Raw genomic sequence first — 13,936 nt, forward strand, 5'->3', positions numbered from 1 at the left:
ATTGAATACTAAAATAAAATTGAATAAAATCCACATCCGCAGGGAAGGGGGACAAAGCCAAGAAACTTGAAGGGCAGGGGAAGAATAAAGAAAAACAAAATCTTGGGTAACTGATGGCTTCTTCGCAGAATCAAATGGGGAACCCAAGCTGATCAGGTAGCCTGCTGTGTGGCTCTGGGAAAACAATGACCCTTTCTATTTTTTTGGCAGAGGCTTGGAGTCCTCCCTAGCCACAAACAAGGGTCAGCTCTTCTCAAGGTAGCAATAGCCACCAACCAAGAAATAAATCTTCACACACAAACAGTGCAGAAAGCTAACCATGCAATAGTTTTGTCAAATGTAGTCACATGAGGTGAGGGTAGGCACTTGTGCACACACATGCGCACACTGATGGAGGTGGGGGGGGGGACATGAAAGGGGGATATATACAACCCCCAGTCTCCTCTTCCTGCCTGCTGTATGTCATCGCTGAAGATGCATGTCATCTTGGGAAAGCTGCCACTAAAGAAACAAGAAACAACTTTCCTGTTTATCACTGAATGCAAAGTGACAACAGGATTTATGGGCTGGATTAATCAAGCCACATCAGATGACAGCGTCTCATTTTCATTTTAAGAGGTTTGAATGTGATAAGAAAAGTGCTTTTGAGCCAGATGCTTTACATTCATTGAATGAGGGGCTATGGGAAGCAGTGGCAGGCTGAGCACATAATGGGACAGATACTTGTGCAGTGAAATCAGAAATATAAATACACACAGCACCCAAATAAAAGATTTACAAGGTTTAAAAATATAATCATTAATTCTTCTACTTTGTCAAACCAAGGAGGTAGGAGGGAAAGAAAGGCATGTATTGCTATTTATTATTTTTTAATAAGGTTTGTAAATATGCAAACTTTGCGGGGGGGGGGGAATCACCATTCTAGGAAACAGTTTTGTATATTGGGGAAACTATTGTTCTAGGAGGCAGTTTTTCCAAAATTTGGTGGGGATCTTGAAGTCAATCTACTATGCTGCACTAGGTGGCTCAGTGGATTAAAAAGTGCTGGGCCTGGAGTCAGGAAGACTCATCTTTCTGAGTTCAAATCTGGCTTCAGACACTTACTAACTGTGAGACCCTGGGCAAGTCACTTAACCCTACTTGCCTCAGTTTCCTCATCTGTAAAATGAACTGGTGAAGGAAATGGCAAACTACTCTAGTATCTCTGCCAAGAAAACTCTAAATGGGGTTATGAAGAGTCAGACATAATTGGAACACAACAACAACAAGGTCTTCCTGACTCCAGGCCTAGACTCTGACCACTGGCCTCCTTCCTGTCACTCAAACAAAAGCCTCTGTCTCCTGACTTCAGGAATTTTCACAGTTGTCCCCATGCCTAAAATGCTGAGCACACTCATCTCTCCTCCCTGTTTTCCTTCAAATCTCAGCTAAAATTCTGCCTTCTCTAGGAAGCCAGTCCTTCCTAATTCTTAATTCTAGTGCCTTCCCTTTATTGATTATTTACTATTTACTTATTTTTCTATATCTTGTTTGGACATGGTTGTTTGCATGTTGCCTCCCCCATTTGACAGTGAGCTCCTGAGGGGCAGAGATTGTCATTTGCCTCTCTTTATAAATCAGCATTTAGCATAGTACCTGGCATATAGTACACACATCATAAATGTTTATTGGCTAACTGACTGATGACATAGATTTTCAAATGTACTTTGCAAAAAAAGGTCTGAACCAGTCTTCAAGCCGGTGCGGGCAGTCCTAAGAAAGTACTGGATTTAGGCTTAGTCATGCTGTCTGGTGCATTCACCTAGACAACCACCCAATAGACTATTTAATTTGACAATCATTCTTTAAGTGCTTGTTATGTGCAGGCCCTGTGCTAGGTTCTACAGATTAAAAAATAAAAATGAAATATTGCTTGCCTGGGAGAAACTTACATTCTACTACATGTACTATAGATGAGGAAAGTGAGGCCTGGAGAGAGTCAGAAGATTGCCCAAGATCCCACACGTAGGTAGCTAGGGGCAGAGTCAGGACAAGAGACAAGGTCTCTTGATTTCTATGCTAGCACTCTCTTCTTCACATCACACAGCTTCTATCTCATGGAGTCAATAGAGTTGAAAAGAACCCCAGTATACTACCTGTGGCCTCACCATTACAATAGCTTTCATTTGCTCCGTGATTTAAAAAGAAAAAAGGCATCCAAAGTGGATACGAGATTATAAAATTTCTGTGTAGAGGCAACAATTCTACATTGATTGGTTAGTACATAGGATAGTAAATTTGGACAATGGGAAAGGCTTCAGTGAGAAAAGCTGCTAGATTCTCATACTCTAACACTCAAGATTTCATTTGTTTTAGTATACTTACAAACTGGGGTGTGTGCTACAGCCAGTTCAAATCTGCTCATGAGAGCCTATTGTTAAATTTTCAATGTGAGCATTTATACCTTGGAAATCAGCAAATACTACAATTCAGGGCTTGATTTATTGCTTTGTTGATTGTCTAGACTCAAGAAATGGATAAAGGAAATGATAATAATGTAGATTTTACCTTAAAGTGTGTCATAGGTATATTTCTCACCCCTTGTTCCCAAGAAAGCCAGTTGTTAAACATTTACCAGCATACCACTCAATACTAGTCAACTTTTCTTGAGAAACTTGAACTTTTTGAATGGACTTGTTAAAAATTTCTGGTCATCCTTGGGACAATGAAGAGATGCATGATGGGCATAAGCAAGTTGCAACAGGCTCCCAATGAAAAATTGGGTAAGAGAAGCAGTATAAAGGATGCTGTCAACATTTAACTGGCAAAGGCAGATTAGTCATGTGTAAGGTTAGAATGAAGGGTACACAGTGGGATCACAGACTTGGAGCTAAAGAGCCCCCTGAGGTTATCTAGTCTAACACCTTTATTTTACAGAAAAGAAAAGTGAGACCCTAGTGACTGATATTCACATGATGTCAAGAAAACTAGAGGATGGTCCCCAGCATATTGGGTAAACTCCCTTGTACAAAATTCATTAGAAGTTATGGACAAGAATCACACAGGTTGAGATGGGTTGCATCTGCATCATAGGAGGAAATACACAAATTGATGAGATCACAAATCCATCTAAATACAGAAATACACTTTAAAAACTGAGAGATGAGAGGGTGGGGATGGGAACATCTCCACTGAAATCACTGGAAACTGAACAGCAATCCTTTAAATAAATATCCACAACCATAAAAAGCTGGTTTTGTCCTTCTACTTCAAAAACAAAGTCAGCTTCTTTGCTGCAAGCAAATTAGAACAGAATCAAACCTTGAAACTACCTCCTAAAGTTGCAAAGAAAACACATTCATCTTCAAATCAGAAAATGTGATTGGCCACAATTTCGAAGCGATAGAGAGCAGAGAGAATACAAGGCTTTTGAAAAGAGCCAGGTCCTCATTTCCCCAATTACAAGTAACATTAAAGAGGGGGATGCCTCTATTAGCTACCACTGAAGCATGCTGAGAATCAGAGACAAGCCTGGGAGGGGCTTTTGAAAGAAGAAAAACAAAAGGGGAACGTGTTCAGAATGGCTGAGTTTCTATCGGGAAACCTATTACCATGACAACAGAAGAGATTCTGTCTGTATGTTAAATGTTAATCTCAAAAAAGGGAGATACCTTCAAAGCAAGACAGAGTGTTTGCCTACTAACTATAGAAAAAGAACAGATTTTTCTGTAAGTAGTTGGGAGCACTATAATCTGAGACACAAAACCAGTTTTCAGCTTGGCCGACAGGGGTTAACTCCTTCCCATTGAGCCTGTAGACTGAAAGTGACAGTAAACGATTTTGAACTCTTGGAATAATTTCATTCCCTGGGCTTTGTATCACCCTGCTCATAGGGGCCAGCCTAGATAATACCAAGACGGGAGATACTCCATCTCCAGCCTTCTTTTCGAAATAGGCAGAGATTGGGAAGGGAGTTGGAGGAGGGAGAAAACATCCATTACTGAAGACATGCACAGCCTGTACAGTCACATTTGTGTTGTCAGTTTCACTAAAAAGTCCCGGGAACAAGGGAGCAGAGACCACCATTGATAAAATGTACTACATTTCAGTTCTGGTGTCATTATAGGCTGCTGGGCCACATCTCCTATGTGTGTCAGCTTGCATATCAATAGATGAGAGGAGGCTTCTCTGAATCATCCCCTAAAAAAGAAGATGGGCAGTTAGATAATAACAGCCCTTATAAGTGGCTATTGTTGCAGTGAGCTGTCTTCTCTGTAGTGTTATCAGAGAGAAAAGGCTTTTGAAGAGCAGTCCCTGCAAGCAGCCATCAGGAAACCTTTTGAGCAAGAGAAGGTTGCAGGATCCATGGCTTCCTCTGAGGAGCCAAGTACACAACAACACACTGACATTTTTGACTGGTAAAGCTTTGTTTTTCAAGCAAAGATTCACATTGTGGCCTTGTATCTTCCCCTGCCCTTTAGACACCTTCTGACAAAGGCCATCTATTTACCCTATTGAACACTGATCCCCGATCATTCAAACAAATTGAAGTTGAATTTCCACGAGGGAGAATGAAAACATGAAATGGGTAGATCTTTCCTCCATTTACCCTGGAGTGGGGGTGGGGAGTAAAAATTAGGTTCAGCTTTGGGATTTATGCTTTTTCCTTTCTCCAATAAGTCACTTAACCTAGATTCTGCCCAACAGATTGTAAGCTTCACAAGGGGAGGGATAGTTTGGATCTTTGTAATTCTATTATACAGCATTCTATGTTTTAATCTGGACTTGTGATTTCATCTGTGAATAGGGAACTCCCTATGTGGAAACTCTCTTCACCAATGAAAATTGGCAACTGATCCACAATTTATTGTCTTAGAGCTGCCCATGGATACCCAGCCAGTATGTATCAGAAGTAAGCTTCAAATCCAGGTCTTTCTGACTCCTAGGACAGACTGCCTCTCACCATGCACATAGTGGGTCTTTAAAAAGTTTGCTAAATTGTGTGGAATTGACCTCCCTATTCCCACTGGTGATAGGATCACTTGCTATTGATAACAAGAAAGTGGATATGCCTTTTTCCTAATTTTTAAGGGCACAGATTTTTTCTGGGAAATGTGAATCTTGTGATAATTTCAATGGGAGCAAATTGTAGGGGGACAAATAGGAATGAATATCTCAGCCCAGGTGAGAAACCTAATGACAAAAAAATGGCTCATACAGTATCCAGGAAAGGAAGTCCCACGTATTTGTGGGATATAAGGCAGAAACTCTAAATACCTAAGAGCAGGTACAAAGCACTATGCAAACCTCACAAGACATGCTAATGTATCTGAACTCATCTGCAAGTTTCCTCGTATACTCATGACTTGCCCACATATGAAATGATTATTGTAATATGCCTGGAATAATTAATAGTAGGCTGTTTGAAACAAAGGAAAAGAGTACGTTAAAAGAGTGAGGAGCTTCAGAGTTGGTTCCTGCCAGAAGGATTTAGAGAAAGAGTTCTATAGAACTGAAGAGACAAATCTCCAAAACAACTGGTAGGTGAAATCTATTCAGTCAAGCATCTATCTGGTCAATTTGTTGGGGAAAACTATCAACCAAATAATATATGGAAGGTGCTTCACAAACCTTAAAGCACTACATAACTGCTATTTATTATTATTATTGTCAATAATATTATATAATTGCTATTATTAGTTCCATCAAAATGACTAAAGTGACAACTCTATATAAAAAAAACACACTTGTATTTTAAATATCCATAGAATACATGCATTGTTATTTGAAGAACTCTGCCTTGATATTAATATTGTCTTACCTTTTTCCTCTTGAATATTTGAACATTAGACTCTTCTTTTAGGAGAATCAGATGAAAACTGAATCACACCTCCCCACCTTCTATCCCCAGCACTAATCGAGGCTTTATCTGCTTTTCCATCCAAGATGAACATTGTTTGGCTAGCTTCCCATTTGCTCATAGACCTGAGCTAAGTGTGAAATAATGAAAAGTTGTACAGAGTTCAAACAAAGGGATCCTGGGGACCTGAAAAGACATGGTTACCTCGGTGGCTATTGAGGCCATCGATACCATATATGTTGTTCATTTGGGTGCAAATCATTGAAGACTCCCTCCAGGGCTAATGACTGGAGCTTTGGATTCAGTAAGTCACCAGCTTCACAGGCATTAAGCAGGTTAATATTCCAAAGGGCAGATTACTTACAGAAAATGAACTTTGGATCTAAATTTGCCTCTAGTGCTCCTTTCCTATTCCATTGTAATCCCTATGAAAAATTCCTCTTGAGGTCATAAAAATTGCTTTGGTAAAAAGTTTCTCCAAACTGTCAACTGAGGCCTAAAAGCAACAGCCACAACAGAGAGTTACTTCAAAACATGGCGCACAGATGTGCAATAGCAGGTTGTGTTTATGAAGAGATAACATAGCAGGTCAGACAATGCATTGGACTGATGACCATTAAATTGCCTCGTTGTTCAAACGGAGTGACTGAATCAACCAGTTGTCTTGTAGCCCTTGAACAACTGCCATCAATGCCTATCACATAGTGAGAGCTTTTAATAAATAATTGTTGATTGGCTAAACAACCAACATTTGTATAATGCTTTTAAATCTGCAAAGAGTTTTATCCCCTGCCCCAATACTGACAAGAACCCTTAAAAGGTAGGGTAACAGGTATTGCTATTCCCATTTTACAGTTAAAGAAACTGAAATTCCAAGAGGTTAAAGTATTAGCCCATGTTCACACAGCTTGTATGTGTCAGAGGTCATATCTGAACCCAAATCTTCCTGATGCGCAAGTGAGCACTCTCTCTACTAAGCCATGCTGCATACTCACCCTTAATGCTTAGGTTAGACCTATCCAGCTCTTTGCTGAAAATGTCCAGAATGTGGAAACTATGTAATTCTAGTATGTATCAGCTTTCAGCTCTGCTGTCCTCTTATAACCATTATTTAAAATATAGCCATTACAAGGCAATTAAATGATTCTCAAAGAAAGTACTAAAAAGTAGAAACATTTAAGTCCTTAAAAAAAATAGTCTCACAGACTAACAAATGAAATCAAGAGATTCCTGTGCACAAGGAATTGGCTGTCAGTCTCACAGAAATGACCCTGTGCATGACTATAAAAGGGTTGATCATTCTTTTCTTACAGCCCCAGTGTCCTCCCAATAAAGGGTCACAGAAGATGTTACACAACCTATCACTTGACTCCTTCCTTCAATTGACAGAGATAGAATTCTTTGGGGGTAAAATAAGTGAGAAACATGAAAGAAAATGATAGCGAGAAAGGGAAAGAAAGAAATAAAAATATCTTTAATATTGATTAACTAATTAGTCATTCAGTAAAGTTTCCCTTATTTATAACAAAGAGGACATGATATACAAATTCATTGATGTGAATGGAGAATGGATCTTAAACTCGTGTTAGCTGAAAATGTATATCCCCTGGAGTTTAAATGATGTGCCCTTGCCTTTATAACTCTGTGATCTGGGCCCTCCAGCCCCAGAATGTTCCACAATCCCCCAGTGTTTTCTCTCCCTCTCAACTTCCAGTTCCCTGTACAAGTAGACAAATATAACTTTTCTGCGTATTCATGCAAAGGAGAATATGACTTGCATACGGGGAAAAAATGAGATAGAAAGAAAGATTCTTTGTCTTTTGGCTAGGATTGAAATTATGTCTGCACTCATTTGACAGAATGTATTACATTTTTAGGCTCTAAAATCTAGCTGCCAGTATTGAGGCAAATACAACCTATCTCCTTCATGAACTAAAAGTAGTTGCCAGAATCTTTCAAAGTGGGAACCTATTAGCTTTTCTTTGTCAGTTTATGCATGGCTAAGTAAATGAGCATACGAGTACGGGTATATGTGTCTGGGTGTGTAGTATATGGTGTGTGTGTGTGTGTGTGTGTGTGTGTGTGTGTGTGTATGCACTTGTGCATATATAAGCAGGAGGGAGATATTTTGATTCACCGTGTGCTGTGGTTATGGGTCCAGAATACTTAAGGCTGTGACTGTGGATAACAGGGTCACGCATATAGACAGCAGAAGGAAATTAAATATTAAAACATTACTTTGAAATAACATTAAAGATATGCCTACCAGAAAGCAAAAAAAAAAAAAAAGTCAGGAGTCTGACTCTAAGTAGTCAAGGAAATAACTTCTTCCTTTTCCTCAAATCAGGTCAGCAAAAGGTTTTTTTAAAAAGGAGCTACCTGCTTTGAGCTCCTGACACAGATTTGTATTTCCTCTGCCTTGGTATATTTTACATCATGTCCTTAATATTATCAAAAGTGTTATCATATATTTAACTTTCCCTCTTGTTCTTTTTTGAAAGCAGAAAAACAAAGTAAAAAAAAAGTTTGCAAGTAGCAAATAATCACATATGAAAGCACTCAGGTAAACGTGTGGTTATACAGAAGTGTTTACATCATTTAAATATTTATAGCTTCATTTAACTCTGTCTAATACTGATGCACTGAAACATCTCCCTGTAGACACTCTGGTCTATTGATTAAATAAGGGTAATCTGTTTCAAAATGCATATTATTTAATCATTAGACCTTAATGGCATCTTAGGAGCTGTTTCAATCTATCATCCAAACTTATAAGTAGGCATAGGATAAATCCTTACGAAATAAATTTCCTCTTTGAAAAATTAGACAATACACATTTACAAGGAAGCCACTTTCAAAAAAAAATCTTGGCAGAAAAATATCCATTATACACAAACTTGACAATTTCATATTTTGAGTCACTTGAGTCAATCATTAAGACTAAAAACAAAAGCCAAATGTCATAAACAGCCAGATACATCCTTTTTCCTTTCATTATTTTCCTTAGGTGCTCCCCATCTTCATCTCCTCAGACTGAGAATTGACTTTGGAGCCAAAAATATTTCAAGCCAAAGTAACAAACCCCTGAAAACTGGGGTTTTGTGCGAGAATTCTGACAGACTGTTACCACAGGCAAGACCAAGCCAACCCCACCACCAACAGCCACAGACTAAAGGAAGAGAATCCACTTAACCAAACAGATTTGCTGCAGATTACAGTCTTATATCAAACGAGAGCATTGGGTTTAAGACAATTATCTTGTCTAACTATAAAAACTGATGCTTCAACTCTGGGTTTTACTGACAGGTTTTATAAAATGTCAAACTGTAAAATAAGTATCTATCTACACATGAAGAATGTTGTATTTTACAAATGCAAAAAGTACTGTCTATTGGCATTTAGTGAGATTTCCCTGATCCTGGCTTTTGCAATGTATGAATATTGAAGCAAACATCTGCACCATTGAACTAGATGTTTCTCATTACAACTGATCTAAACCAACAAAACTATATATATCCACTTTCTCCTGGTAGTAAAAAGTCATCTCTTTTCATAGCTAGAAACCAAAATACAAGTTATGTCTGTGGCCAATCACTGGTTCTCTCTGTTCATTGGGTAAATACCTGGCTCATTCGGCTTTGTGGTTTTCCCCCATACAGTGGTAACAGCAGAGAATAATTTCCCCTTCCCAGGGGGGAAAAGAGAGAAAAGTATACTGGAGAGAGCCCCTCTTTTTCACTTTGAGCTGTACCCTGGACATTCTGGACCGCTCTTGGCACAACTTAGCATCATGGCAAGATACTTGTTAAAGTTTGCTAAAGTCCTGTTCTGCAAAGGCAAGAAAAGGTAATCTCCATCCAATTGTTTGGTGCTTCCCAAAACATGATACAAAGATTAAAAAGAAAAAAAAAGTGCTTGAAAAGAATCTTCAGTGACATCTTGAGAGGGGAAACTGAAGAGTAGCACCCCCCTCTCACATAAGCTGTACCCCTTTTCCAAACAACATAAATAATTCCAGCCGAGGCTATGTAGGAGGGGCTGTCCTAGAAGACTTTCTTTAAATGAAGCAAAACTTTCCATAGTGGTTTCCAGTGAAATCACCATTCCTGTGATGTGGTCTCTCTTGGCCTTCAAGGCCTTACAACTTTTTGGCACCTTCATGGCAGGCTGCTGCTCTGATCGTGGTCCCAGCTAAACCCCTGTTGCTGACCCTCCGGACCAGCACTTTGGAAACAGGAATTTTTGTTCTGGGAATCTCACTCTTGGTCGGGTGATGGTGCACCACAGGATGGCTGGCAGGAAGGGATGCTAGGTGTTTGATGCTGATTGGGATCTTGGAGTCCTTGATCAAACTGCTGGGTGTTTTCAGGGGGCAGGTTATGGTTACTGGAGACACTGGCTTTGAGCGGGACAAGCAGGTCACTTCTTCTTCAGGAGGTAGACCTGCTGGATTTTCATCTGGATCTGTGTAGAGATCATACAGAGCATCCCCACTGTAGCTGTCCCTGGGGATCCCTTCCTTCCGGATACTGCTTGTGCTGTCTTCCTCTGGGCCAGGAGTAGTAGAATCCCAGTAGCCCTCGTCACTGTTAGGGACACCTTCCTGCTGCTCCTTTTCCCGGTGCTTCGGCTCCTCCTTCTGATGCAACTCAATGGGAATCCGGTGAATCCTACTCCTTTTGACCAAGGAGCCATCCCTAGCTCCTTCCTTACCCCTGCCATCTTTGGAGGACTCAGGGACTACCTTGGTTTCCTTGGCTGCTGCTCCTGCTGCTGCCTTGGCTGTAACACCTTGGGGCTCTTGTGTTTCTTGATCCTCCGTCTGGGATAACATGTCCCAAAATTCCTGGAGGTAGGTGTCGTCCACTTCATCTGGACTGGCCATCTCCTCCCCTCCTCCTTGGTAGGCCACCATGTTGGGGTTCTTTTTGGAGGGAGCTGGCTTGCCTGTCCCAGAGGCATTCTTGTCGCAGCTGGCACCTGCCTCATCCTCCTGGTCCGCAATAATATCTCCACAGCCTGTAAGAGAGTCAAAGCTTTTCAGTGAAGTGACGTCAGCAAACATCAAACAAATACGATCAATCGATGGCTCTGAGGGTGGATCAATAGAGGAAGGGTCAGGGGCAGCAGTGTCAGGGCCACTGTTACACTCAGGTTCAACAAGGGGGATAGTCTTTATTGGAACGTCACCTGTTCTAGCTGCATCCTGGGCTGTCCGGCTCTCCCCAGTCCGGGGTTCCCGCGATTCCCGGTGCCTCTCCTCATGCCGATACCCAGTGACATCCTCTCCCCGTGTGTTTTTGTTGTTATGTAACACCGGGCTAAGTGACTCCCCAGAATTCCTCACTTCAGGCTTGTCCACTGATGCGTTCACCTCTTCTCCCCCCCGGAACTCACAGGATGGCTCTTTTCTAATTTCCTTGGTGGGGTTTTCAGGTTCACACAAAGGTTTGGGAATTTCCTCCTTGATACACTCCAAGCTGGCTGTTAGCGAGCCAGGCAGAATGAGGCTGGACTGGATTTCCGAGGGTTCCTCCTTTTCCTCTTCCTTTCCGTGTTTATCCTTCTTATGCCAGCGCATACTGCTAAAGATCCCTTTCAGCCCTTTCTTTTGTTTGCTGCCAGCCTTGTTTTGATCTGCATGTTCTTTGCCATTCTCTGATCTCCCATTCTTTCTTAACAGCGAGAAAAAACTGTGCGACTTGGCCACGGAGCTGTTGGCTAAAGAACTCACACTGGTCACCGCAGCTCTGGGGTGGGTATCCGCGTTCAGCTGGTCCCCGCTCCCACCACCAGCACTGCCCCCGCCGCTGCTCGGTTCCTCCTTCTTGCTGCTTTCCAGCATCAACACCTCGGCTAATCCATCATGAGTCTTGCTTCTCACCATCCCCGTTTTACTCGAGCTTTTCCCATCCCCTTTGTTTTTTACCCCAAATATACTGGGCATGGTGCCACCAGATTTCCTCTTCTTAAATAATTTGAAAGCAGTTTTATTAATCTTCCCAGAGGGCTGCTCTGCTGCAGGAGTTTCGGCGGCACAGTCACAATGCAAGTCCATGTCTGCTGTGTGTGTCCCCGATTCTGCCTCCTCCTTCCTCCTGCAGACCCCCACAGATGCCTGATTGCTGATTCTCTCCCTGACAGCCTCTATGCTCCTGCTGCTGCTGCTGCTGCTACAGCTCATCTCCATGGTAACCAAGAGGGATAAGCAGCTTTCGTCAGTCATGGGCTGGAGCCAGGCCACTGTCATCCATATTCTAAATCAACCTGAGCCACTGTTGCTGCTGCTGCAAAAGCCACAAAAATAAAAGACCTCCTCCCCTCCCCAGGAAGGCTTATATAATAACCTAACCCACTTTGGTCCTGGCTTACGGGTTTGAAGTGCATATTCTCCCTCTTATCTCATATAGACAACCAAGACTAAAGCTGATTATAGTAAGGGACAACAATCGCATTCCCTCAACTCTTTCCATAAAATTCCAGTTTCCTTGTACATCCCTCCTCTAGATTTGGTACTTCCCTGAGCCCAGTGTGGGGCCACCAGCAAACCCCACCCAACCCAACCCCAGTGGATGGAAAAGTTCAGTTCATCACAAAACCCACAACTGTGTTACCATCTGGTCTTGACTTGGTATGGGCTCATTCCTTCCCCAAAGTCATTCACATCTGTCTGCATCCCTGAGACAGTAAGCCCAAAGGACATGGACCATGCTTAGGTCTGCATTGTGTTCAGTGATGGGTATTTCCAAGGCAATGTATTGTATGCTTATTATTATGTTTAGAATTATTTCTGTCCAGGCACTAGCAATCAGTCAAATGCAAATTATAGGCATCTCTGCAATAAAATTAGGGTTATTGTATAGGGTGGAGGCTGCCTGGTCATCTGTGATGAGTTGAAGTTCCTATCCCAGTTCTCAATGACTGAATGGTGAGCTCACAATATCTACCACTTGACTGCCTTCAGTTACCCTCTTTTGTGGTGGCTAAAATGAAAGGTCTAAGAATTAATTGAAGGATGGGCAGTTAGGTGGTGCAGTAAATAGATTGTGGGCCTTGAAGTCAGGAGGACCTGAGTTCAAATCTGGCCTCAAACACTTGACACTTAACTAGCTGTGTGACCTTAGGCAAGTCACTTAACCCCAATTGCCTTGCCTTCCCCCTTCAAAAAAAAAAGAATTAAATTAAAGGGCACACAAGCATGTGAATTGTAGTCCTTCCTCTATAGGCACTGTCCTTGACTCTCCCCTTTGCAACCTTCAGGATACTGGCAACCTTCCTGTTCCCATTACCACTCCAACCAGTATAGTTTCCAAGGTTCTGGTTGTTAGTGTTGCTCCTACCCTTACCCCTGCCCATACTCCCAGGAGGCAGAGTCGCTATTCAGATGAGAGAAGGAAAAGAGAACCCAGTCATTCAGTGCTCCAAGGTGTTAGCACATTCAGAAAGTCAGAGCAGTGCATTTGTAAAGCATGAAGGCAGAAACTATTATATCCCAAGTCACATAGGTGGTGAGAGGCAGAGCCAAGATTCAAACCCAGATCTACTCATTCCAAATCCGGCATTTCTTCCCCTAAACAACTTTGGCATGAGGAGAAAGAACAAGAGAGGCCAGTGAGAACTCTAGTTGTCAAACTAGTGGAGCTTTGACAATTCTAGTTACCTGGGTGGCTCTCCCTGTGAGTGCAGGTTTATTTTCACTGTGGTGTGTGCGCTGCTAAGGAAAATCACATGTAATGATTTGTTCTTCTGGTATTGGAGTTCTTAACATATAGTATACACCAAAGGTTATTGTTTGAGCAGTGATGATGCTGTAACAAGGTCAGCATTGATAGCATCTTCTGAGCCCTTCATTAACTCTCAGAGACCCCTATGCCAGGGCCAAAAGAGACTCCTAACCCCCAGCTGGGTCAAAGCTATTCCTCTGCTCCTCAAATCTGCCACAGGGAATGAGACATTAGCTCTGACCCACTGAGTCAGGTGGGGATCCCAGGAGACAATGCAATTAGTAATCTATTGAGTTTTGTGTTCATGTACTCCACTGACATCCAATTTATAACCATAGACACCTGATTTAGTTGTTAAGTAATCATCATAAGG

At 41.7% G+C, this 13,936-nt stretch overlaps 1 protein-coding gene across 1 annotated transcript; it reads right to left on the reverse strand.

Moving 5' to 3' along the window:
* Positions 1-5,776: 5,776 nt before the first annotated feature.
* Positions 5,777-12,089, reverse strand: AMER2 (APC membrane recruitment protein 2). The gene is made up of 2 exons (XM_069079976.1): positions 11,030-12,089; positions 5,777-10,858 (listed from the first exon to the last, which is right to left on the reverse strand). Exons 1-2 carry the CDS (start codon positions 12,087-12,089, stop codon positions 9,978-9,980), a joined length of 1,941 nt encoding a protein of 646 aa, XP_068936077.1. The 3' UTR covers positions 5,777-9,977.
* Between the last annotated feature and the right edge of the window lie 1,847 nt (positions 12,090-13,936).

The sequence above is a fragment of the Petaurus breviceps genome, unplaced genomic scaffold (genome assembly GCF_028583685.1).
Source record: "Petaurus breviceps papuanus isolate PSGF00001 unplaced genomic scaffold, PetGlider_PUasm1.0 91133, whole genome shotgun sequence".
NCBI classification, from domain to species: domain Eukaryota; kingdom Metazoa; phylum Chordata; class Mammalia; order Diprotodontia; family Petauridae; genus Petaurus; species Petaurus breviceps.